We start from the raw sequence: 27,691 nt of genomic DNA, 5'->3' as shown, positions 1-27,691 counted from the left end.
AACTGCCAATTGAGAAAAAGCTAATTGCAATATAGTGTTGCAGTATAGTAGACATAAACTATTGTCTCGGTAAAAATAGAGGGATAGTATGATATTACTCTCTATACTTTCTATATATACAAACACAGTCTTATCTCTCCTTAAAAGCATGTCAAAAGCTGAGAATATTGCACTCTTGGTAAGGATTAAGTTTGGGGAAGAGACTTAACTTTAGCTGTGTATATCCTTTAGTATCATTTGGTAAATAACACATGAACCTGATTTAAAAATTGACCATTGATTCTACACGAGGATGGTTGAACAGGAAGTTGTTGGCTAAAGGAATCACCAGAGAGTTGTTAAGTAGAGGCACAACTCGATCAGATTTGTGTCTTTGAAATTTTGTTATCAGTACAGGAGAGATTAGGTGCAGAGGTGGGAAAGTGGTGGTGATTAGAAGCTAAACAAGAGGTTGTTAAATAATTTTTTCCAAGGAATGTTGAAGGTCTGAATTTGAGTAACAGAAGTGAAATGGGAAGGAGGTGCCATTCCTGAGAGAATGGATGAAGATTGACAGATGCAGGCATTGTGACTGGTGTTAGGTATTACACCCTTTGATTCCCCTTTGAGCTCTTTGAGTTTCTTGGCTATAATCACCTTTCCTATGCTTCTCCAGGGCACATTAATTTCTCCAGACTCTGTATATTTAATGCACAAAAGCTGGCTCCCTTCTACTTGTATGGGGTTTTGCCATGACTGATAAACTTTGATTTTGCTACCACTTAACATCTAATTGCTGTAGTTTGAGTTACTTTGTTTTCAAATTTTTATTGGACCACCATTGGTTTATATACTTGTTAGTAGTTTGTAAATATAGAATCTCCCCTCTAGTCTGAATTACTTAAGTTTTCTCACTTTGTAAAATAAACTTGTATAGTTTTAGTAAATTTAAAATCATTTTTTTAAATTTTTTTTATTTTTTTAAAAGATTTATTTATTTTTATACAAGAGCTGGGGTACAGGCCAGAGGTGTGGGAGGGTGAGAGGATTCACCAGAGACAGAGCGGGGAGCAGAACAGGAAGAAGGACCGAAGTACACTGCTGAGGGGAGCAGCGGGGGAGACAGGAGAGGTCTGGTGCGCCTTGTGGGAATCTCCCTGGGAGGCTAGGAATTGAACTCTTGCTGCAGAGGCTGCGGACAGTTTCACAGTGCAGCGCTCAACCCACTGCGCTACCAGGGAGGTCCTAAAATCTGTTTTTTAAATGGATCGTCTATGTTAAAATCCTTTGGTAATAACCACTAACCTGGGTCAGTGCTGACTGCCTGTTTTGAATCCTAGCTCTGTCATTTACTGGTATTTTGTGTGACCTTGGGCAAGTCATCTTACCTTTCTGTGCATCATATGCCTCGTAACAATCAGGGATTCAAAAAAGATTTGTAAGAATGAGGTCAGTGGATCTATGTAAAGTCCCTGGAGAGTGCACGTCATCTAGTAAGTGCTATAACAGTGTGCGGTTTTAATATTGTTTGTTTTCATACATGATGTTCAGGTTCTAAATAAATATTTTTTGGTGACAGTGTAAAGTGTTGAGTTAAAAAAAATAGCTTTAAAAATATTTAGTCAAACGAAGTTGGGAAGTCAGTTCCAGTTATGGAATGTTTTATGTATCTTTTTATTGCTTTGCTTTTTCCATAATGCTTCCTCTCAGGGACTGAAGTTCTTTTACATCATAGACCTGTTTTTAGTCAAGTACGTCACTCTCTGAACTGATTTAGTTTGTATCTTTCTCCTTGAAAGCCCATCTGGTCATTTTTTCAGTTGTGAGTTTTCTTTACAGCTCTGGAATAAATCCACTTGGCAAAGTGAGGGTTGTCAGGAATGGTTGGTTCTGTGTTCAGCTGTAAAAGCCTTATGCTGTGGGGCACACGCTCTGCAGAGGGTGTGCATGTGCTAAAGGTGATTGAACGTGGAAAGGTCAAGAAGAGAATCGTGATGATGGATGACTCATCATCTAGATCCATATGGCTGTAGAGAAGCATTCTGCAAATGGTGGGTGGAAAGTGGAGAGGATGCAAGCCACGGTGGTGTTGTGGAAGACAGGGATGGTGAGTGCACTGAGGTTTGGTCAGCTGTGTCCCTGCAAAAAAATGCTCAGCATTCCCTTGCCTCACAGTGTACTTTCCAGCTGGGTGAGAAACACACGTATGTGTTTTTACACACATTATATATTGCCCCCCCCTTTTCCTTTAATTTCCTTGGAAGTCAATGTGTTACAGCAGTTTTTTCTAAAAATAGTTTTCCTTAATTTTCAAGACAAATATTCTACCAGAGGAATGTAATGGGCAAGCCTTCTTATTTTATTATAAAACCATGTGTTGTTTTTGTTTTTGAGTTGCATTGAGAGAATATTTATTGCTGACTGGGTGATCTTAAGGTGAGATAGTAACTAGGAAACAATCTAACAGTTCTTTAAAGCAAATGAAGAATTCTTCACTTTCTAGAAAAACTTTGACTTCACTGCAACTCAACACCTAATTGCTGTAGTTTGAATTACCTTGTTTTTAAATTTTATTGGACTACCGTTGTTTTACATAGTTAGTATTTTGTAAATATAGGATCTCCCCTCTAGTATGAATTACATAAGTTTCCTCACCTTGTAAAATAAACTTGTATAGTTTTAGTAAATTTAAAATCTGCAGTGGGGCCTCCCCGGTGACACAGCAGGTAGAGCGCTGCACTGTGAAGCTGTCCGCAGCCTCTGCAGCTCGGGTTGGATTCCTGGAGGCAAGGGAGATTCCCACACGATGTGGCAGACCTCTCCTGGCTCGCCCACTGCTCCCCTCAACAGTGCTTTCAGTCTGTCTGCCTGTTGTGTTCCCCACTCTGACTCTGGTGAATCCTCTCACCCTCCCGCGACTCTGGCCTGTACCCCCCAGCTCTTGTATAAATAAATAAATCTTTAAAAAAAATAAATAAAATCTGGCAGTATGGTGGGATCAGCAAGCAAGTGTGTTAATAGGCTTTTTCTTAATAGGCTTTTTCATTTCTAAACTGGGCTGCCAACCTGTGTCTTTAAATAGTAACCTTATAGTTCTCCAACTTTATTCTAATTTATCTTCAGGTAGCAAGAGGCTTGCAATATGATTTTAGGTGCAGATATCACAGTCTGGTTTCACAGAAAATAGCTTTAAATTTTGGATTTATAAGTGGAATATAATTTAAACCTTTTTATTAAAGATAATATATCTTTAGAAAAGGAATCGTTCAGTCTGTGGTCACCTGGTTTGTTTCCCAGTGAGCTAACTGGTGCTATCTATAGGTAATCCTGGAGATTTAAAAAAAAAAAAAAGAAAAAAAAAGCTGAATTACAAGCTGCTTAAATGTGTGCAGTATTTGTGTATGTTTGTTTTCCCTGAGAGTTAAATGATCTCAGACCTGAAATATTCCAGGGTAAATGTTCACTCCAAGTTTTTGGTAGCCAAATAAAAAGGTTACCAGGATAATAAAAAAGGATGTTGGGAAACCAAATTACAGATACTCTGAAGTATTTTGTCCTGGTTTTGTAAATGGACTTCACTATACTGGACAGGTACATAACTACTCTGACTTTATACATTCCCTCCATATTTTTTCTTTCTGAATCAGACCTCTGAATAGTGTTACAACCCACTGGGCAACATATGCCTACAGAAAAAGTCAGTAATCACACATCTTCTGAATCACATCTTGTAGGAAATGACAAGGGCATTTTTTTTTCTGTTGCCCTTGTGAATATGCATATGTTTCAAGAATAAAATGTGTAATAGGTTTGTCTAGAACGTCGTTGGAAGACATTCATTCTCATTTTTTAAGATTCTTTTTTTTTTTTTTTTTGCATAGAAGAACTGGGGTGAAGGCCAGAGGCAGTGCGGGGAGGGGTGAGAGAATTCGGCGGAAGCAGAATGGGGAGTAGAGCAGGTAGATATTTACTGATTGAAGCTCTGTTGGTTCAACAAACATTTGTAATACATAGATAATGGGAGAAATACCTGGGCATTTGTAAAGTGAGTTAAGTACAAGTATGACTGACGTGCACTGGGATAGTGGTAGTGAAGGAAAAAAGAAGAAAATTAGAGAGAGAGCAGAGGTAAAGCAATCTCGTTTTGGAGCTCCTGATGGAGAAGTGGAAGGTATGTTACCAAGCAGTCATTGTCCAGATAGGATACATCTGTGTTCTGGGAAGTAAGGCGAGATTTTTCTAAGTCAGGAACCATATTCCAGGTGAAAATGACAGCATGAATAAAACTGTGGTATCCATTAGTCTTTTTTTTTTTTTTTTAAAGATTTATTTATTTATTTATACATGCACTGGGTACAGTCAGAAGTGCGGGAGGGTGACAGAAGTCACCAGAGCCAGAGGGGAGAGCAGAACAGGCAGAGTGATGAAATATACTGCTGAGGGGAGCAGCGGGCGGCAGGAGAGGTCTGCATGCCATGTGGGAACCTCACCCAGTGGCCGGGGATCGAACCGGCGCTGCAGAGGCTGTGGGCAGCTTCGCAACCCAGCGCTCAACCGCTGCGCCACCGGGGAGGCCAATATCCATTAGTCTTAATGCCACATTCCTGTAGACAGCATAAAAATGTCTGATAGTTTATTTTGCATTCAAATTTCTCATTTGAGAAGACAGTTTGGGTAACAGCCCTTGAATGAATGTTGTTTTTCTCATTTTCTTTGGGGGCACGTTATTGTCATTTATTATTATTTTGGTGCTTTGAATTGTAGACTTTGATTAAGGTGTCTGTTTAATGTTTGTGTTTTGTTTTTGCTTTGGTTTCATGAAGGATCAGTGACTATTTGTTGAAAACTCAACAAATAGTTGATATAGAAAATTGATATAGAAAATTGGTTGATATAGAAAATTGTTATGGCCACATAGCCATACTAGTCTGCGTAAGGATGTATCTTAGTGATTTTTTAAAATCATTTCCTTGGAAGAAGGAATTATAAAAACTAAGAGTTATGGTTGATCATACTTCCTAACAAGATTGCTAAGTATTTAGATGTGAAATAAAAGGATTTGTAGATATTATAATTAAATTGGGGTTGAATAGTTTACTGCAGGAGAACATGACTTCACCAGGGGAAGAGGAATACAAGGAAGAAAAATGGTCCGTATCTACCTTAAGTAAATTGAGGTTAACTCTTCTCCAAACGGTAATAATGGTCAGGTTACACAGAAAAGGTCATTAATTAGAGGGATTAAAGGAACCAAATGACACATGACTTGAAATTTAGCATTCTCCCATCTTATCCAAAGGGCATCATCTGGTATATATAACTGTTAATTCCATTAAAACTGTTTCAACCCCTTTGTTAATGGTCCCAGGTGATTGTGTAAATCTCTTATGGTTTCAAGTATTCATAATTTTTTTAAAACTAAACATATTTGTTGAGCCTCAACTCTGTACAGGCACTGCCCAGATGCATGTTAGAACAACAAACATGGGCAAGAATTGGCCCTCTTGGCATTTAGAATCTGGTTGTGATTCAACCTTTGCGCTACTTACTGAGGATGTCTTTTGATTTCCATGATTGAAATATAATCTAGGAGAACTTTGGCTTTTATCTGATGACTTTTCACATATGCAGTGTTCCCTGTGGCACTCTTGAACTCCGAATATCTGACTAAGAGCCTTTGGAATGCTCTTTTCTTCATTTGCTTGGTTCTGTTCTGAGATCCCCATCCTCATATCCAGTTTTGGTGACTTTTGTTCTGATTGCTCTGACTGCTACCTCAGGGTGAGGAACAGTGTAAACATAGCAGACAATCCTGACTTTGTTGACTTCTTGTTTACAGACAATGACCAGATTTTAACATGTAAGCATTAAGAGCCATATGGAAAACATATGTACACAGAGATTTAAACCTATCATAGAAAAACTTGCTTCAGAGATCAAAGAACAAATTGAAAAGACATTTTGTCTGTGAGTGGCCCTGTGAAAGGGACCTTCGCCCCACCATGGAAGGAAGAACATGCTTCCTGACTTCATTGCTACAGGAAAACCAAATGCTGCATAAACCATTCATATATAGGAACTTGGTAGCAGTGGTGGGTGATGAAAGGTGAGAAGTAGCCCAGAGGGGAAATTGACTGATCCTGTTTTAGGGGTGAGGGAGACAGCGACTAGGCAGTTTTCCCAGAGAAGGTGGCAGCAGGAGCTAAATCTTCAAAGTCGGAATAAAGCTTATTCTAGTTGCAGGGACCATCATGCATAAAAAGCATTGAGGCATTAAGCAACATGGTGTTTTCTGGAAATCACAGTAGTTGGATAATCCTAGTCAAAAATATGAGCAGATGAGACTGGGAAAATGGTCAGGGCAAATGTTAAAACACTTGGTGAAATTCAAAACCACGAAGGCGAATAAGCATTAGAGTTAATATTAAAAATGAGTTAGAAGAAAGTTAAAAATAAAATTTAAAACCATGAGTTGGAGTCCACTTGTTTGTTAACTTTCTTTCCAACTAACACTTAAAAATTAACTAGATAAATTTTCAATTCCAATAAACTTTAGATATCTGGTTTCTTTATATTTGGGTATGTCTTCATGTTTTCCGATGCATTGACCCATTTGCTATCACTACTTAATTAGAAATCTATAAAGTAAGGCATGGGGTGAAACTTTGTTCAAATCCTAATTTTAGATGTTAGGAGAGTCTTCTTCCCTAATGTGTGAAGCAGGTATCTTGGGAAGGGAAAAATTAAGAAAACTCATTGCAAAGCTTTATCCAAAGCATCTGAGGATACCATGCTAGAGTAATAGCAGAACAGAATTATTGTGCATTTAATATGCACAAAGCTCCATGCTAAGAAAGCAATGGTGTGTTGGGAAAAGCATTAGTTTAGGAATCAGACCTGAACAGCTTGAGCAAAGTTAACTGTCTTGCATTCCTATCATCCAGAAAATAGGAGTATCTATAACATAGGTTTAGAACTTCTAGCATTTTTCTCCCTTTTGAATATGATTTCCTCCCTCTATTAGCCTCTTGAATTGTTTCTTTTCCATAGAAAAGAATTGTTTTTTGATCTGCAATTAATTTCTTATTTTTCAGTTACATCCCTAATATCTTTTTTGCCCATGTGGAATGCCAGTTATATTGGAAATATTATATTGAATGTTCTTTGTCTATATCATATTTTGTTGAAATTTTTCTTGCTTCTGTGCTTCCTTTTGCCTTCATGTATGTGCAGATCTTTGATCTGGAGGGCATGAGGAGATCAAAACTTTGTTTATATTTTATAACTGCTTCTTGATTTCTTCATGTGCCTTGTATACTCAGGCTGCAGGGCCTTGGCACTTACTATGTCCTCTACCTCCAGGCATCCACGTGGGTTGCTGCATTCAGATCTCTACTCAGATATTTTTTTCTTCAGATAGTTCTTCCTGTACCACCTTATCTATCCATATCACTCTTTCATACCTTATGATCATGTGACATTATATGTTTACCTGCATATTTGATGTACCTTCTTTACATGGTCACACCAATGCAGGTCTTGGGAAGCAGGCCTACCTGTTTTAGCCATGGCTTTATTGAAAAGGCTTACAACTGTGTTGGACACATAGAAAAATTTTATAAATATACATCTGATGATAGAAAGGTCTCACTCTCAGCCTGGAGCTGATTCTGTGTAGGGATACTTGGCCTTTTCATTTCCTTTGCGGTGAAAATACTGGCCTTTAGTGAAACCATTTACAAATTACTTTTTTCTCAATTGAGGTATGGTGGGGACAATCTTTCTGGAATTTTTTATAGAGGGCTATGTGTGAATAACAAGCAAGCAGAATTCACAAATAGAAGAGACTTTAAGCAAGGGACTTGCAGACAACAGCTTCCTCCTAGTGTGGCATGGATCTTCCCTCTCTGGGCAGAGGGCTCAGTTATTTTATTACACATTCTTTAAGCAAAAGGTGTTTAAACTAATAGTTTCATCTATGTTCTTAAGTAGGGAAAACCATCACACTGGTGCCGGAGGATCTCAATGCCGCTGTGGAATTTCCCTAAAATGCTTAAATAGGAATTCTTTCACCTTTTTATTTCCCTAAGCCACTTTGAAGAACCAACCTTGTGGTTAAAACCCTCATTTTCTGGAGTATTTGTCTTCTCTTTGTCAGTGGATCACTAAATAGTGATTATAGCTTATCTGGGTTTTTTGAATCACTACCTACTCACCCATGACTTCTGGAAAGCAGGACCTACTTGCTACTAATCTTTTGAATTCTAAGATTATATATAGTAGAGTAATTCCAGTGTCCCAGGAAACTTGCGTGAATAGAGAGTGAGTCCCAACACAGCAGAAAACATGGTACTCAAAAGTGAAACAGTATAGGCTATGTCTGCCAACATCTGGAGCACAGCTGCCACTTAGTCTTTTCACCATCCCTTAATCAAAACTGAAGGAATTAGAAGGTAGAGGTCTGAGATACATGTGCAAATACATATTGTGTTAACAGATAAGGTTATTTTAATATGGGAGAGAAAGCTTTTCATAAAACAGGTTTTGATGGTGATTAATTTTGACTTGCTATTAAGGCTTCTGGTTGGTGATGGGAATCATTTGAACCCCTGGGTTAGGGGAAGGCTATGGCAGAACTATGGCCTGCTTTTGGCTTCAGCTAATCATTCAGTGATTAATTGTGAACAATGGCTTGCATTTGCAACTTGGTTCTTGCTTTCCCCACAACTGGGAAGAGATGGGTGGTCAGAGGCAACCACTTTGGCCCAAGACCTTAATGCTTTCTGACTGTTTCATAAGCTGCCAGTCCCAGGCAGCTATTGGATGAAGTTGCCCTTCAGAATTGCTCATTTATTTTCATCAAGCAGAGGGCTGGCTTTCCTGCCTGGGAATGTGGTGGTGGACTCTCTGGCTCAGTGCCCCCTCTGGAGCAAGCGCACTCTAAATTAGAAAAACAGAAGCGGCCTAGTTCCTACTTCTTTCCACTGCCTCAGCTTGTTGTTGTGGCTCCTCTTGCTTCAGTTACCTCCCTCAGGCTCTTGGCATGGCTCCGAGGAGCAGGTGCCAAGGCCCAAGTGGGAACACAGCACCCCTCAAGAATTTAGTGATACCTTCCTGCTCCTAGTGAAACTGTTTGGGGGTCTTAAAAACCTGCAGGCACCATGCTTAGTGATCGAAGGTGACAGAATCTGGGGAGAAATGTAAGTACATAAAACTCAGTTTTCAGCATGAATTGTTTGATTGGACAGGACCGGGCAGCTTTTCGAGGCCTGGTTTGGAGGCGAGGTGTAGGGATAGCCTGGTGAGGAAGCACAAGGTAGATTTTTTTTCCCAGATGAGAAGCCAGGCAATGCTATAGTCTCATATGTATGGCAGGGAAGAAGGCAAACTTTCCAAGCTTAAATATGATCTTTATTTTCCTTTATTGAGTTTCCTTGTTTCCTCAACTATTAATGGAATATATTCACTGGGAATAGGTTGTCTAAGGAGCGTGGAATACTGCTAGTCATTTAGAGGGCCTGTCTTTGAGGATTACTTTTAAGTTGAAAATTGAAAGGCAACCCACAACTTTGTAGCTGTTCTCTCCAAGTGCTAAAATCACGAATGCTGCCACCTGTTGACAAAATTTGAGTGCGCAGCTTGGTCAGCAATTGCTGATGGTCAGAAACACCCTATCCAAGTGCATTCTGACTATATCTCAAGCTGTTCTGGAATAAACACAGCCCTAGCCCTCAAAGAGCTCCTCATTTAGTAGGGCCTACAAGCAAGTGTATTTAAAGAGCAGCACACATCCACAGCCAGAGTGGCAAATTCTCCTTTGGCCCACCAATGTGAGCAATGACATGCCTAGTCTAAATCTCTTAACTGAGACAAGATAGTCTCTTAGAATGCATTCGCTTAAACACTTTACATATCCATTTTCATCTTTTCATATTCAGAATGACTATCCTTATTTAGATACAGATTTTGTTATAAGATTGCCACAGGTCGTGTTTTAACATGTCACACACCTGCTATTTTCCTTTTTCAGATGCCCATATCCTATCAATTCACAGCACCAGGGGAGTGAGTTTCATATCAAGAGTAGATTTCCAGAAGAGAACCTGATCATGAATGTTAACGAGAAGTACATTTGAGAGCAAAATGCTGTAAGCACACACCCCACATGTCAATATGAGCATCTCAGGTCCTCATGCAGGGACACGTTTCCTTGATCATTGATTTCCATTAGTCTTCACGCTGTGATAATATGTACAGCTGGATAGAGACGCTGCTAAAAGTGATTTCAGAGGCGCTGGTCAGATTGCATCTTATCTAGCATTCTGCTTTTGACAGCTGATTGATGTGAATTATTTTGATGATGTGCTCAACCCAACTTGAGACACTGATGTAAATCAATTCAGGAAATGCTGGAGCTATGAGGGATACCATTTCCCATTGTGTGCCAGGGATCTGTTTGGATCTCTAAACTGAAGAATATCTTATTTTGAGAACCTCGTAGGTAGATAAATACTGATGCCCACTTCATGGGACTTTGCCTTTTGTCTTAACTAGAGTGACAGCCCCTTTCCAGGACCAGTGACCCGCCAGACCTGTGACACTGCATCCCAATTTCAGTGTGAGCCCCAGTCCAGCCACAGGGCCTTTGTGTCCATGTTAGCAACTGAAACAGCATACCTCCCCCGAAAATCTTACTTTTTCAGGCTAGTTCTTTCTGACTGCCTTTTATCTCTGTGATTCTTGGTGACTGATGGGAAGGTAAGTCATTCTCCAGTGGCCTTTTTTCTTTTCATCCTTTTCTCTTTTGCTATGAACTGATACCTCTCCCCCGCTTCATCTTTGCCACAATTTCCCATCTACCCTCTGGAATTCATTTTCCTTATAATTTCTCCACCTGGCTCTCCATGTGCTCTGTCTTTGCGGGATGTTCCTCTACCATCTGCTTTAATGAAAACCTTAGGATGTTACTATCTTTTCTTATTGATAAGACTGATTTTCTCATATAGAAACTTGTCGACCAAGGGGTATTATTCTTTCTTCCCACCACCTCTCTCGTACTTTTATAAAAATTCAAGTTTACCTTTTCTCTTTTGTGTTATTCTGGTCATCAAGCTATTTGTGTTTTTTATTTCCAGTCCCACCTTGCCTTCATTTTCCCCCAACCAGTATTGGCCTTTATTCCGTGTCACTCCTCACACCCCAGTATAAAGGCTGTTTGTTGAATTATTATTGGAATGTGAACTTGGAATCCATCTGATTCTGCTTCTCCCCAATCTGAGTTGCCTGGACTCTGTGAATGCTTCTGGAAATCGGGTGCTCACTAGTGGAATAATGAAGCTATCACTTTTTGGATTTGGCTTCTCTTGTAACTCTCATAGCTTGCATTGGATTACCACCTTTAAAGCTTTGTCCATATGCTCCCTCAAGGTACTATCAGCAGCTTAATGTTGTCTGTTCTGAATTTACCATTCTATAACCCACATTAAGGCTCATCATGATAAGATATTGAACTAGATCAGGAGAGTAGATTTAGAAGCTTCACATTAAAAAAAATAAAAAATAAAATAAAAGGGAGGTAAGTGATGAAAGAACGGTCAGCAGATAACCTCAGAGTGCTAAGCTCACAGGAGTGGCAGCTGTGCTGTGCCCAGGTTCTAAGCTTGTTGAGGGTGAGCTCCTTTCTGCCTGGAATCTGTGTGATTAACAACTAAAAATGCTGAGCTGAAAAGATGGCAGGATCACAGAGCACCAGTGACCGCAAAACTCATGATCATAAATCACAGAAAGGGGATTAAATATGGGTGAGATGGGTGGTGAGGGCTTTCCTTCCTGTTGCCTTTAATTGATTGAGAAACCAGATGAACCCCAAAAATCTCTACCAACAACAGCCATTTATGAGACCCACAATGTGTCTAGCACTTTGCATCTTAAAAATTTTATCCTTTATTTTCTCTATTAATCCTCAAAACTGCCCTATGCAGTAGGCATTATACTTTTACAGGCTGAGTTGTGTGCCCCCCTTACCTCAGAATATGACTATGATTTCGCAATAAACTCTTTTTATTTATTTATTCATTTGCATGGAAGAATTGGGGTGTAGGCCAGGGGTGTGGGGGCGTGGTGAGAGGGTTCATCAGAGACAGTGTGGGGAACAGAACAGGCAGATCTAATGAAATACACTGCTGAAGGGAGTAGTGGGTGAGATAGGTCTGCTGCACCATATGTGGGGTGGTTCCCTGGCTGGGGATGGAACACAGGCTATAGCTGTGATAGCACAGAGACTTAACCCTGGGGCCACCGGGGATGCCCCTGCAATAAACCCTTTAAAGAGATAATTAAGTTCAAAATGAAGTCATTGGGGTGGGCCCTAATGTAATATGACAAGAAATAAGAGGAAATTTGGGTACATGCACACATATAAGAAAGACCCTATGAACATACAGGGAGAAAGTGGCCCTTAGAAAGCCAAGGAGAGAAGCCTCCAAAGAAACCAGCCCTACAGACACCTGGATCTCAGACTTTGAGCCTTAAGGACTATGAAAAAATTCAATTTCCTTTGTTTAGGTTACCCTTCCTGTGTTAAGCCACTTTCGGCCTAGCAAATTAATACACCCTTGTTTCCTATCTGAGAAAACTAAGGATACGCAAGATTGTGTGAACGTTCTCATTCTTTGGCTTGGTTGATCTAGGGTTAAATCCAAGTGTGGGACCTCCCTGATGGTGCAGGGGTTAAAGTCTCAGCGCTATCAAGCTATTGCCAGGAGCTAGCCCACATGGCCGCTGTAGACCTCTCTTGTCTTGCCCTCTGCTCCCCTCAGCAGTGTATTTCAGTAAATCCTCCTGTTCTTCTCCCCACTCTGTCTCTGGTGAATCCTCTCACCCCCTGCACCTCTGACCTACACCACAGTTCTTGTATGCATAAATAAGTAAAAATAAATCTTTAAAAAAAATCCAGGTGTGTCTAATTCCAGTGTTTTGTGCCCGTCACTAATGTGTTATGCTGAATCCTGGCTGGATCCGCTTACAGCTGCTTCTCCTTAACTTTTGGAACTGCAACTGGCACCAAATCTTTGACTTTTAGTTCACTGTTGTGTTTTCTAATATTTCTGGCTTTCTTCCCTGTCATACCACTTGCTCTAAAGGTAAAGTTCTGGGCAGAAATAGCACAAACAGGTGACTTGAGTAAGGGACTTTTTGAATCTGGAAAAATGTGCCTGTATTTGGACCTTCTTTCTCAGCTCTCTTTTGGTGAACTGAAGTACAGGAGATGTGTACTTCATTAGAAGTAGTTTTAAGCTCTCTCTCCTTCCCTCCCCCCCGCCCCCAATGGGGCAGATATCGAGTATTGTACTTCTTGCTGTCACTGAGAAGTTGGGTGCTTCTTAGTCAATCAGGAGGAAATAGAATCACGCACATTTTCCATCTAGGAAGCCTGGGATGGAATCTGGGCATCCATAACCTCTTCTATTCTTTTAACTCTTTTCTGGTGATTTTGATGCGACCATCAAAGGGAGAACCTTGATATTGGGGAATGACTTATTTTTATTGTTAATTCTAAATCATCTGACATAGTTGCATTACAACAACATTGACATTTTAAAACACTACTTTCCCATTTTAGCTTTCATTACCTACTTACAGTGTAGTACAGTAGAGTCCTTTTCATAGTATTTCCATCAATCTTTAACCTGTTTTGAGAATGGGAGGACATAAAAGTCATTGACATAACAGATCTCTAAGCCACCAGTACAAGTGATTCTCAGTGGCTTTTAACAGTTTCAAATTTGAGAGCCCAGGGGAATGGAATTACCCTAAAATATTTTTGAGATAGATTCCTCCTGAGATCTGCTTTTTTTCCCACAGCTGCATTTTCCACCCATTCCTCCAGAGGGCCCCAGAGTTCAGAACAGTTGGGGAGCTGAGCCCACTGGCTTGTACTCTCATAGTACAAGTTCCTCCATAGATAAGGAAAGTTTGCCTAACAAGATTTAATTTTTATTTGTTGAAGGTACTGTCATTCTCTTTTAGAGCTCTCTACTCTTTCCTAGTGCTTTTCTCAGCCCTCAACTTCTATCCAAAGTATAAATGACGATGCTTCTCAGGGCGGTGGATGGTGATATAAGATACAAGGCTTTCTTTAGTGGGGCCATCTCTAAAATTCTCTGTGCATGTTTATCAGTAAAAACTTTGAGTTTACATTTTCAATAGATAGCTATCCATCTTTGTATGAATTATGTACACATAATTTTATTAATATATATACCTTATAAAATGTACCCTCCAAAACTGAATCTTAAAGAATGAGCAAAAAAGTTACAAACAGCATTTCTATTTTCTCTCTGTAGTCCAAGAAAGGGCACTTTGGAAGCTACTGCTTTAGAAAATAGCTTTTCCTTGGAAAGAGATTTTGGGGAAAGAGCATAGATATTGATCTTGGTTGTTTTGGCTGCAGGCATCTCACTAACACCAATTGTCATCTTGAAGCTTTAGGGAGAGGGGGTTATTCAAGGACAGCAGGACCTGGCAGTTAGTGTGAGAGTGCCTTTATGTGGATGGCTCATTGCCCTGACTGCTGGCATTTTAGTGCGGAATGTACCAGACCTTGTACCAGAGGCAACACCTTAAATCCCCATCTCATGAAGCTAAAATTTTAGGTTTGACTCTGCTGCACAGTGTAGGGGGAAGCTAGGCTGAAGCTGACCAATAGAATTAGCATTGCTCCTGGGCCTGCTACCCAGTTCTCTATCTAACACCCCAGTCTTATCTATAGTGAGCCATTGTGAGGAAGGAGTTGGAGGAAAAGACCTGGTTGTGAGCATGCATAGTATCAAAAGGGAATTTTTTGGGACAGGTGAAAGTCCTTGTAGTTTTATTGGACTCTACTGAAGATCCTTTCTCTACTCTCTCCCCTCCCCCCAATCCATGCGGCCATAGATTGAATTGAATCCCAATAACCCAAAATGGGTCCAAATTCTTGCTCCATGGTGACCCAGGTAGCATCACAGTGTTATCTACCTGGTAGCTGTCACAAACTTGAAGTGCAAGGGTAATTTTCCGTTTTGGAGAAATTAGAAAATAAACTCCATAACAGGGCTCTCAAACTGTATATAGTGAAAGTTCAGTTTTGTGGTTTTTTTCCAGCCCTTTGCATAGTATGCCTTTTGTCACTCACAACAAAAACGAACTACTAGAAAAATTAATGGAAAGAAAAACAGTTAGACCTTAATTTAGATTTGACAGCTTTTAAAATTTGCTTCGTGAAATCGCTGTAACACTCCTAAATGCTCTCATTTCTGTACTTACTGTGATCCACACTGGCACCGGACCACAGACTATATATTGAGTTTTGATTAAAGTTCCTTTCTGAGTAGTATATGTGCAGATTTGATTTTTTCTGTCACTGAAAATATTTCATTGACTAATTATAATTGAGAACCGTTTTGCATTTGATATGTGTGTATAAATGTGTGTGTGTGTATATATATATATATATATATATATATGGTTTTTTTTTTTTTTTTTTTTGCTTATAGGTTTTCCTAGGACTTTAGTTCAGGCTGAAACCCTGGACAAAATCTGTGACCTGGATCTAGTGATCACTTTGAACATTCCATTTGAAACACTTAAAGATCGTCTCAGCCGGCGCTGGATTCATCCTCCCAGTGGAAGAGTATATAACCTGGACTTCAACCCACCTCATGTGCATGTAAGAATATACAAAGTGCTTTAACAAATTGACAGGAGAGGCAAAACATTTCCATTGGAAAGTGAGTGAAGGATATCAAGAGACTATTAAAAAGAGCAAATCTCCAAGGTCAACAAATACTTAAAAAATTTCTCATTCACTAGGGGTCAAGGAATGCAAATTAAAGTTATTGTTAGTGAGGGATCTTGACTTTAGACATATACAAAGTATTAAGAGTTTGTAAACAACAATATACATTGAATCTTTAAAACTTCATTGAATTCACTTGGGAATATGTGCTATGGAAATGAAAGCCTTAACAACCAGAAAGGAACCAAACCAAATTCTGAAAACAAAACGAGTGTTCACATAGAGGGGTTAATTAAATAAATTTAGAGAACAGCCACATTTGGAATATTATATAGCTGGTAAAATTAATGGCTTAAGTGGTATACTCTCATGGAGAGGAGTCTAGGTGTTGCTGAATGAGATAAGCAAATGGCAGAATGTCCCATTTCTGTGAAACAGTGACGATTCTTCTTTATATGTATATTTAAATGTGCCCTCTAGCATGTAAGAGCAAGAATAAAGATAGGAAGGCTATATCCCAGGATGGCAAGGTGATTGGGACTGAGAATGACTAAGGAAGTGTGGTCAGATTGGGGTCATGTGAGTGGAGGGAGTCAGGAGGTATAAGGACTAGGGACAGAATAAAAAGGTTGCCCTTAGAAGTTCAAAACAATTTATTTTAAAAAGCATTATTCTTTCTGGTAAAGACATGAGTTGGTTCAAACTGGTCAATCTTAACTCCGGTTGTTAGGTAGTAGTTATATACTTGTGTCCTATTGGGTTGATGTTTCTAAAATAGACTAAACTTGAATATACAGTCAGTATTTACTACAGAAAATTACTTCAAGGAGGTAAAGATGACTTCCCAGCTTCTGGGTACCTATAGAGTCTGTCAAATTCCACCAAATTTTTTTCATTTGGTCTAAGTATTAGTCTCCTTATTGAAATATTTTTATAAATGTAAGTTGTTCAAGAATGCCTTCTTAGTGCAAGGGGTTGTGTGAGCACTATGAAGCTATCCGCAGCCACCACAGCATGAGTTCACTCCCCGGCCAGCGAGCTAACCCACATGGCACAGCAGACCTCTCCTGTCTCACCCGCTGCTCCCCTCAGCAGTGTATTTCAGTAGATCTGCCTGTTCTGCTCCCCAGTTTGTCTGTGGTGAATCCTCTCACCACCCCCTCACACCTCTTACCTGCATTCCAGCTCTTGTATGCATAAATAAATAAAATAAATCTTATAAGCTGAAGTACAGGCCAGAGATGCAGGGGTTGAGAGGATTCACCAGAGACAGAGTGGGAAACAGAACAGGCGGACTGACTGAAATACACTGCCGAGAGGAGCAGTGGGTGAGACAGGAGTGGTCTGCCTCGCCATGTTGGTTGCTTCCTGGACAGCCAGGGATTGAACTCATGCTGCAGAGGCTGCGAATTGCTTTATAGTGAGGTGCTTAACCCCCTGCGCCACCAGGAAGGCCCCCTAAAATAAATCTTTAAAAAAATTTTTTTGAGAAGCTTTAATACTGAATACTTTCCAAAGACTTGGTATCTCTAAAAGAACACCTGCAATTACAGAGCTACTTCAAAGACAGCTCAAAGTCTGGGCCAGCTCTTACAGTCTCTGGGGTCCAGCCCCAGGACACAGTTGTTGCATTTGTTGGTGCTCTGTTCTGTAAACCACCTCTGAGTTTTGCAGCTATGAGTAAAAAAAAGGAGATACCTTCTCCCATCTCCTTCTCTTGCTGTGTCAGGTTGATAGCCGTAATACGTGTGTGACAGCTCAGTGGCTAACCAGTAAATCGTATGTGTAAATTATGTGTCCAAGGTCCTGAGTTGTAATGAATTTTAGTGCATTTCAAATTTATAGTCAGTTTCTGATTATCCAGTTGAGTTGCCTGACTTTTGACAGATTTTTTCTTGTGACTACCTCTGGTGGGTAATAGCCATGGCATGGGAGACAAAATTCTTTTTGTGTCCATTTTGCTATTTTCAAACAGGTATGACTCCGAGGAAGTTAAACCATATCGAAAATCAGGTTTTTTTTTTTTTTTTTTAAACTTTAATTTAAAAATATTCAGATCTCGGAATATTTGATTCTGTGTCATGGATTTATGCCTCTTCTAATTCACCTTTAGAGAAGTCATTATTTGACTTAGTAAAATAACCAAAGACTAATCTCAGAAATGCTACATGATAGAATTTGAAAACTGACAGAACTAAGACTGAAATTCTCTCAGATTTGTGTTTTTTCCTAAATATCAGTTATTTCTTTCACATATTTTGTTATTTTCCATATTAAGAACTCAGGCCTTAGAAAATGAGGCTGTTTTAAGAGTATCTTGAAGGACCAGAGTGACCTTGTTTCAAGGTTGTTTCTTGTTGGGTGATATTGAATAACATTTATTTATTTTTAACCTTCTTAAAAGAGACAATTTGTGGAAGTAATCTTTTTAATTCAAATCTAATTAAATAGTGTTTTCACCACTTTTTAAAAAAGATTTATTTATTTGTACAAGAACTGGGGTACAGGCCAGAGGCACGAGAGGGTGACAGAATTCACCAGAGACAGAGTGGGGAGCAGAACAGGCATATATATTAAAATACACTGCTGAAGTGATAGTGAAGGCAAAGATAAACAGCTGGGACTACATCAAATTAAAGAGCTTTTGCACAGCAAAAGAGACAATAACAAAAACAAAGAGAAACCCCACCGACTGGGAGAACATTTTTGCACCCAACACTAATGATAAAGGACTGATCACAAAAATCTGCAAAGAGCTGATGAGACTCAACAACAACAAAGAAAATAATCCAGTCAAAAAATGGGCAGAAGAGCTTAAAAGAAACTTCTCTGAAGAGGAAATGCAAATGGCCAACAGGCATATGAAAAAATGTTCAACATCACTTGTCATCAGGGAAATGCAAATCAAAACTACCATGAGATACCATCTTACATCAGTGAGAATGGCACATATTAAAAAAACTAGCAACAACAAATGTTGGCGAGGGTGTGGAGAAAAAGGAACTCTTCTGCACTGTTGGTGGGAGTGCAAACTGGTCCAACCACTGTGGAAAGCTGTGTGGAGATTTCTGGACCTACTAAACATAGAGCTTCCATATGATCCAGCAATTCCACTCCTAGGTATTTACCCAAAGGACACAGAAACATCAATTCCAAAGAACACCTGCACCCCTATGTTTATAGCAGCACTGTTTACAATAGCTAAGCTTTGGAAACAGCCCAAATGCCCAAAAATAGATGACTGGATCAAGAAGATATGGTACATATATACCATGGAATATTAGTCAGCATTCAAAAAAGATAAACACATGCAATTTGCAGCAACATGGATGGCGCTGGAAGGGATCATGCTCAGCGAAATAAGCCAAAAAGAAAAAGAAAAATACCGGATGGTCTCACTCATAGCAGGAATCTAGAAAACTTAAATAAGGGACCAGGAAAATGAATAACTATAAGAAAGTGAAAATCAAAATCAACAAAAAACTATGAACCAGAGACACTTTTAGGGGGGCGGGGGCGGGAGGGGAGGGATTGGGGTCAGAATGGGGGGCTGCAATTGTATGGGGAATATAACAATAAAATTTATTAAAAAAAAATAAAAACTATTAAAAATGAAAAAAAAAATACACTGCTGAGGGGAGCAGCGGGCAGGAGAGGTCTGATGTGCCATGTGGGTATCTCCTTGGCCGGTGGGGAATCAAACCTGTGCTGCAGAGGCTGCTGACAGCTTCACAGCTCTGAACTCAACCCATTGTGCCACCGGGGAGGCCCGTTTTTACCACTTTAAAAAAAGAATAAATTTATATAATTTTTAAAAATTCAGTCTAAAGATTGTGAATTGCAGTTATCATTTATCAACAGGATATGTTTAGGAAGATTTGAGAAGTTCATAAAATATAATGTGAGCTCTCATGAAATAAGGTTGACATGCAGTTAAATAGTGTTCTTTCTTTTTCAATGACCTGACCATTACCATTGTCACCCAGGCTTAATTGATCACATAGTAGGAATCAAAGGTGAATCCAGGACAGTTTTAACCTTTGGAATGCCCCAACTGTTGACCCTATTAACAGATTTCTCTGGTATTTCTAGGGGATTGATGACATCACCGGTGAACCATTAATTCAGCAGGAGGATGATAAACCTGAAGCAGTTGCTGCCAGATTAAGACAGTACAAGGATGTGGCAAAGCCAGTCATTGAATTATACAAGTGAGTGTGCTTCAATATCTTCACAGCAGATGGCCAGCTAGAATGGAATGGCATTTTGTGGGAAATTAAGTAAGATAAACCCTAAAAGTCTAGTATACCTCTCCAGAAATCAGATTAAATGTCAGAGTTGTTTGTATGCGGGAGACAAAGTCCAGTATTTTAATGCTGAAACTCTTACAGCATAAGCGATAAAACCAGGGCATCTCTGCTTGGTTGTAAAAGCGAATCTTGACTTTTTCAAAATTTTTCTTGTAAAGTGGCTGAAGTAATGGTTTACGTAATTGCAGATGTAAATGTATCTGTATCTGATTTAGATAAAAAACTAAAGGGACTTTTTTGGCTTTTTTGGCCTCACTCTGGAGGGAATTTAACAAAGAAAAACTAAAAGTATAAACTACAGATTTCAAACTCCGATGTCTGCAAGGGCTAAACAGGTATCCGGAATGAGTGTCAAACCTGGCAGGGAATGTCACAAGCTGGACAGTTGAGTGAAAGTTGGTCTAGACAGTTCCTGTGCTGCTCCAGGCAATTATCACCACAGGACCACTCAGGCCTGGTATGGCCAGTGACCCCTATTATTAAAGAGAAGTAGAAATCTGACTCTTCATGTGTGAAAAAAAATTGCAATTTTTATATTGGCAACAAATTAAAAAATGTTGTCAGCATGCAAGCTAAGCAAAGCCTGTTTGTGACTACAAGCAGGGCAACAGTTCACAATCTCCATCCACTGTGATCTCATGCTGTAGTCCCTAAATAATCTAGTAACCCAGATGTTCCCCATCATATTTATGATATAGTGCAGTGTTCCATGACCTATTGTTGGAAGTAATAGGGTTTTAGATTATCAAGATTTGTTAGTGATTGGCCTATCATAAATTTATGAGGCTGATTTGTAATTGTTCGTCTAATGTTATTATTTCTTTTAAAGGAGAGAAGGAAAAGTGCCTTCATGGCAAGCTTGCCAGAATTGCAAAAAGCTACAGCTTTATTTAGACATAGCTGGTAGGGGTGTTGACACCATTTGAAGGGGCTGTCTTGGCCCTTAGCATTGTGTGATACAGATCACAACACCATGTTGTATCACACCCAGGATCTTCATGTGCCCTAGTACCATGTTAAAAGGAAAGCTAAAATGCTCTTGTTTACTGGACTTTGTTTTTCAGGAGCCGAGGAGTGCTCCACCAGTTTTCTGGTACGGAGACCAACAAAATCTGGCCTTATGTTTACACGCTTTTCTCAAACAAGATCACGCCTATTCAGTCCAAAGAAGCATACTGAGCCAGCCCAGCAGAAGAACCAGGAAGATGCCATTCACTCAATTGTACGTGTAGTATTGGTGCCATGTCCCAATTAGAAGCTCTCAATAGCTGCGATAGCGTGCAGTGGTCTTTTCTAGTTTAAATGATGAACTGATATGAAAACTAATGAGTAGAAAGAGTTGATGAAGAGACTCTTCTGTCTTTCAAAAGAAGGACCACCTACACATGTTTAAGATTTCTCTGCACGTGTGTGAAGCCCTTCTCAGGAAAGCGACACCTGGCTGGATTTCAGACAACATATAACCCAAGCTCTAGCTGAGTTTTGACTTCCAGGGCATGCTTTTTATGCATGATGGTGGTGGTACCTGATTCCCCCCATCTCCCAAAGGCTGTTGAACCTCAGCACCAGAAAGCTGAGAGTCCCAAGGCTGTTGCTTGGGCCTGTCCCAGTTTCTCCAGTATGTGTCCCCTTGGTGACCATGAGATTGAAGCCAGTTGCTCTCAGTGGTTGCATCTCTGGCCGTGAGTGGCTGTGTCCACAATTCATGATTTCTATTCTGTATCCACATTCCACAGAATCTCTCCTTTATGAAAGAATTTGGCTTGTAGACTGTATTTTTTTAAAAATGTTTTTTTCCCTCCTAAGCTATTAAATAAAGTAGCTATTTCTGAAAGAAGGTAAGAACTAAGGGGTGATATGGAATCTCTTCATGCACCAGAAACTGAGCTCTGTGGAGGGTCTCACCTTAACTGCTTGTTTGATGCACAGTTAACCCCGCTCTTTTTTTTTTTTTTTTTTTTTGGTGGAAAAATAAAATCCCCAATGTCTTTTGGTCATCCTCAAAAAAAAAAAAAAATCGAAAAATTATCAACTATATAAGTATTAAAAGGTCATATTTTATGCATGGAAATAACAAGACTGAATGGAATTAACTGGAGTGTAGGAATAGTTGTGCTTTTTACTCAAGATAAAAAGATGTTTTGAAAATGCTGCTACGTATTGATGCTGACAGTGTTTATCTCCTGTAAGTGACCCAAAGCATATTAGGGAATGAAGCCTGTGGGGTAGAGGGAAATGCTGCACTAACTGTGCCTCATTGAGTATGACAGCTTTACAATTATGGGAAAACAAGATTCTTTTTTCTATTCCAAAGATGCTTTCTATAGGGTGGTCATTACGTCTAAAAATTTAGATAATACTATCTTGTCACTCATTGTAATATATTATCAATAAACCATGTACTAAGGGTTTACCTGATTTCAGACTTGGTGGCCACTTTGCATAATTTTGCTTTCCTCTGGGACAGACAATGAAATTTATTCCAGTTGCCTTAAAAATAAATATTCCTCTTCATGCATCCCAACTGTCCCCAGGAAGACTCCTTTGCTATTCCTGGTAGTGACTTCTGCCTAACCGTATTGGGTGACAAAAGGAGGTTGATTTCAGTATTTTAGTGGCAATGAAACAATGTATTTTATTTTTGCAGTTGTGCTAATGAATCTCCAGTCAATTCACTGGCATGTGCATTCTGTTGTAGCAAGTGCATCTCCTTATAGATAGTGCCCCAAATCTTGCCAGTTCCTCCTCCTTTGCCCCTTCACATGAATGTTCTTTGACTACTTTAGTGAAAACATATAGGACAGTCTCCTCTTCATCCTCTGAATCACCGCACAATAAGACGTTTACTGTTTAGGTTTGTGCGGTTGAAATGCCAAGTCAGTCGATGACACATCAGTGAATGGTGCCACCTTCTGAGTGCTTTACAGGAGTCCTGCTTGAATGCCAGTTGATGGAGATAGAGTGAAAATCAAGTGTGTGGACACAGCTCAGGTTTTCTAGGGAACCAGGTATAATGCTAGGGGAATCATACAGTATAGAGTAGTACTCTTAGGGTGACAATTTCCATAAGCTAGCAAGGTAAGGTTGTGTCTGCATCATTCAGAAGAAAAAAAAAAAAAAGGATGTGCTTTTGGGGGAAAAAAATCTTCAAACCTCTTTGTTCACTTTCCTGAGTGTATAACAGATGTTCCACTGTAATCACTGCCTCCTGGGGCTTTGGGGGTAAGGTTTGGGAAATGGTAAATGGCCTGAATCCAAGTCCCTGCCTAACCTCTTCATTCTTCCCTTTCTTTTCCCTTCTAGCAAAATAGACAGTTATGGCCGACACCAGAGTCACTCAGCATGTCTCACCGGTTTACTTTACCCAATAGTTGAGAGTCCTTTGTTAGATGACACCATTAAGAAACAAAACACCTTTCCTGTGATCTTTGAGGATGATGCTTGTCTCATTTTCTGTGGCTTAAAAAAATCTATTTCTGGTTTTCTTTAGCAAACTCCAATTTTCCCTTCAATGATTTTGTTTTCTTGAAAAATTTTGACAAAAGTAAAATTAAAAAGACCTTTCTTTTCTTCTAGAACCCCACATGTGGTTCCTTCAGTTAGTTACACAACAAAAATCGTTTGGGTGATCTCTTAGATTCCAGTCTGTCCTCATGTTCTGTGATTATTGCCAGCTCTGAATTCATTTTATTTTCTATTATCCTAGCAGGAGTCCCACTAACTTAGAATTTGAAACCATAGCTGTGTTTAATACCCTCTAACACGGTACAGACTTAAAATCAGTCCTATTCATTGAAGGCCGACTGAATGATGTGCAGTTTTAGAACAATTCTAAGCATTTATTCTTTCAAACATCCTTTGAGATTGGCATGATTCCATATTTATAAACAAAGAAGCCTGGGTCAGAAACTAAAGCATCTTGCCCAGGTGCCTACTGCCAATCAGCAGGGAAACCAGGACTAGTCCAGGTCTTCCTGACTCTGCAAGCTGTGTTTGCATGGAAGTTAACTCTCCATGTCCTATGCCAGGCAACCCAGGGCAGGTGCCTGCTGGGCTTGGCTTGAATATCTGAGTGGCCTCACATCAAAAGTAGCTGAGTTCACCATGGGGACATCCAGCCCTGTATGAAACTCCCATTTCCTTTTGCTTAAGCAAAGGAAGCTGCTAGAGGAGCATCTGAGCCCTAGATCCTCCTCTGCAGCTATCATTTAAAATAAAATGAAAGTTCTCAAAATAGGCTGGACTTGGATTCAGGTTCATCAGTGGCAGAAGTAAGCTCATGTTTGTCACCTGGGTGTCCATGGTATTGCACCTTGAAAGGACTTTTCCACTTGACTTCCACCAGCCGGGATGCTCACACATAGGCCTGGGCTCCTGAGAGCTTTCCAAACACTGTTCACTTTTCTTCTCTGAGATCAGAACAATTTGTTCCCCCTCTCCCACTCCCGAACATAATAAATGGCTCTCATCATGAATTGGTCCTTTGTAATAGGTGAACAAATGAGATTGAGCACCTAATACAGGATAAGCTGTGACTTGTGTCCCAGCTCCCTAAATGAGTGCCAATTCAGGCCTGTCCACCACGTGATATGGTGGCACTGCTTTTGTCGCCATATCGTTCTGACTGCAGCTGATCTTCCTAGCTGATCCTCCTTCCCCAGTGTATACCCTTCTGTCCACCATAATGCAGCAGTTACATTCTCATGAGCTTCTACCTCTCCCACTGGGAGGGAAGGTAAAAAGTAAGAGTCATGGGTGAGGGGAGTTTTTGGAGAGAGGTACTACTGTGGCTTCTCCTGCCATGTTATACAATGTTGACACAAGACAATTTTAAATAGAAAGACACTTGGGTAAACCCACAGATAGGAATTTTATAAAATTTGTTTCCCTGGAGCCTAAGTTTAATATTTAACATCAAATATTTCACTGTCTAAAGAGTTTCCAACCTGCTGGGGATCTTTACTCAGATCACAAAGACCACACGTTTCTACATGTATTAAGACACAGGCACTCTTGGTAGTAATTGTTTACTGGTACTTCATGCTGAGCACATTACATGCATTGTCTAATTCAATCCTGAGCAATTAGCCTATGTAATATTATCTCAATGATCTGCCTTCCTTGTATTTAAAAACTGAAATAATCCCATTTACTGAAACTTGTTTTTTCATGTACCTACAGGGATTAGTCAGGATATTCAAAAGGGCCTTTGCTGTACCTTTTCTTAGTTTGAATTCCCCATTCTGTCAGCAGGAAGGACCATGTGTCTGCCCCCTACCTGAAACCTTTGCTTTTGGCACTCTCATGCTGACACAGGAACTGGGCACTTGGTGGGTGTGGGTGGTAGTTGCACACTGAATATACAGAGGCCACCAGTCTCTTCTGTCCTCAGGTTGGGTAATGGGATCTCAGGAGGCATTTCATCTACCTGATGAATTTCATGTATTAGTTTTCATTGAACAGACACCATCTTTTCTTGTTAGAGTTAATTTTGCCAGAAAGGTCATTCGCAAGACAGAGTTGTGTTTATAGTATGAAATGCTTTTTCTCTATTCCCCTCTATTTGTAGTAATTCTTTTATACATTTGGTGTCTGAAAAGGACCCAGTAATAATAGATAATTCTTTTCACATAGGAATGTGGCCTGGTTGTAAGTTATCATCCCTTTCCTTTTATAACTGACCCAGTCTGGTTTCCAGATGAGAAATGTGCAAAACCCAGATGTTGGGGAGACCTGAAACCACATTTCAACTCTGAAGAAAAATCTGTTTCCTGCATCTGTTGAGACATAAGTACAGTTTATATGCCATACCTTATCTTTTAACAAATGGTAGGATTCATTGACAAAATAGATGCCATTATCTAAATACTTCAGGGAATCCCCCAATTTGAAGAGAGAGAGAGAGAGAGAGCAGAGAAACATTTTTGAAAGGGAGAAAGGTCCTGTATGTGTCGAAATACATTCCTTCCTTGGTAATAACTAGGACACCCAGTGTCATTCTTGAAATAAAAGGTTTCCTCCTTAAAACTTTTCAAAGGAGCAGCACACTTGTGAAGATTCTCCCAAGGTCTGGTGTGTGTCTAATTTCATTTTAAAAAACCTTTCTTCATTTTCAAGTTTTGGCTGTAAATTTAGAAATGTACCAAATGATAGCAAACTTTTTTGGTATTTAATTTAGAGAAGAGTGAAAAGGCAAAGTGAAAACAATCTTTAAGTTCCAAGGAGTCAGGGCTTAGAGGACTTTTCTAGTTTTATGAGAATTTGTACTACTGATTTTTATATATTGTTGAGATGAACAGATCTTGGGAAATGTTGAGTTACAATGGCATTTCACTGTGATTCCCCTTAAGCTCAAATCTGTTCTCTAACCTGATGTCTCTTTGGTTTACTGTCCTGTGAAGTGTCAGCTCTAGTTTTCCAGAATTGTGTGTTTACAATGAATCAGTGCTTTTCTTTAGTGTGAAAGTTGTCAGCCCTCTTGATTTTGGTGTACACACTTAATTCAAAGTATCAAAAACTGTAGTCTGATCTGTTATATGTTTTCCTTTTAAGTGTTTCATCTATTATTTTATCTTGCTTGAAGATTGAGTCATACTTTTTAATTTGATGGAAATAAAGTCTTTTTCTGCTTCTAACTAGTGAGTTCATTTAGCATTGTATATATTTTTTACTCTTGTCAAGCACACAACCTTACAGATACTGCCGTTTATTCCTCCCTGCAATCATTATACTGTCAATGGTTTATCTCCAACTCACAGCCGGCCATGGGGGTGGAACAGAGAGCATGGTGTTGCCTGGATAGATAAGGGGACAGTTGGTTTCAGAGCAAGATCCTGATCCCAGGAGTTATGACCCCCAGTTTTTAAAAATTTTTTATTTTTGCTCAGAACTGGCGTGTAGGCCATAGGTGCCGGGGGTGAGAGGATTCACCAGAGACAGAGTGGGGAGCAGAACAGGTGAATCTACTGAAATACATTGCTGAGGGGAGCAGCTGGCAAGACAGGAGAGGTCTGCTGCACCATATGTGGGTTAGTTCCCTGACCAGAGATAGAATTCAGGTGTGTGGTGGTGATGGTACTGAGATTTAACCCCTGGGCCACTAGGGAGGCCACCCTGATTCTTTTATTTCCTGTTAGATTATGTTGCTTCATTTTGTATACCCTCAAATTCCTAATTTATCTAGCACTACAATCATCACAGATTTTTTTTAAAGATTTATTTATGCATACAAGAGCTGGGGTACAGGCCAGAAATGCAGAGGGTGAGAGGACTCACCAGAGACAGAGTGGGAACAGAACAGGCAGAGTGACTGAAATACACTGCTGAGGGGAGCAGCGGGCAAGACAGGAGAGGTCTGCTGCGCCATGTGGGTTTCTCCCTGGCCAGTGGGGATAAAAACTCGTGCTGCAGAGGCTGTGGATTACCTCACAGTGCAGTGCTTAACCCCTTGTGCCACCCAGTCATCACAGATTTTTATGAACATTCTTTAATTTTATTTTTGAAACAACTGGATAATGTGAGCAGATTTTCTCCCTATTTTTCAAATTAGGAGACTGAATCTACCTATCATTGCCAGTGTCAGGGGTTAATCAGCAAAAGCAGGAACCCCCCAGGCCTATCTGGTGGG

The 27,691-nt window shown here is 39.8% G+C and overlaps 1 protein-coding gene across 1 annotated transcript in view; it reads left to right on the top strand.

The window, feature by feature from the left end:
• AK4 (adenylate kinase 4) overlaps positions 1 to 21,243 on the top strand; it is a gene marked incomplete at both ends in the record, with an annotated part of 53,416 nt that extends 32,173 nt beyond the window's left edge. Inside the window, 3 exons of the mRNA XM_084243616.1 lie at positions 15,513 to 15,685; positions 19,847 to 19,965; positions 21,129 to 21,243. Of these exons, the coding sequence (XP_084099742.1) occupies positions 15,513 to 15,685; positions 19,847 to 19,965; positions 21,129 to 21,243 (407 nt within the window). The remainder of the gene's footprint in view (positions 1 to 15,512; positions 15,686 to 19,846; positions 19,966 to 21,128) is intronic.
• Between the last annotated feature and the right edge of the window lie 6,448 nt (positions 21,244 to 27,691).

This window comes from Talpa europaea, assembly GCF_964194135.1.
Source record: "Talpa europaea genome assembly, chromosome: 9".
Classification (NCBI taxonomy): domain Eukaryota; kingdom Metazoa; phylum Chordata; class Mammalia; order Eulipotyphla; family Talpidae; genus Talpa; species Talpa europaea.
Note: the sequence above shows the minus strand (reverse complement) of the source record. Positions and strands in the feature narration are given on the sequence as shown.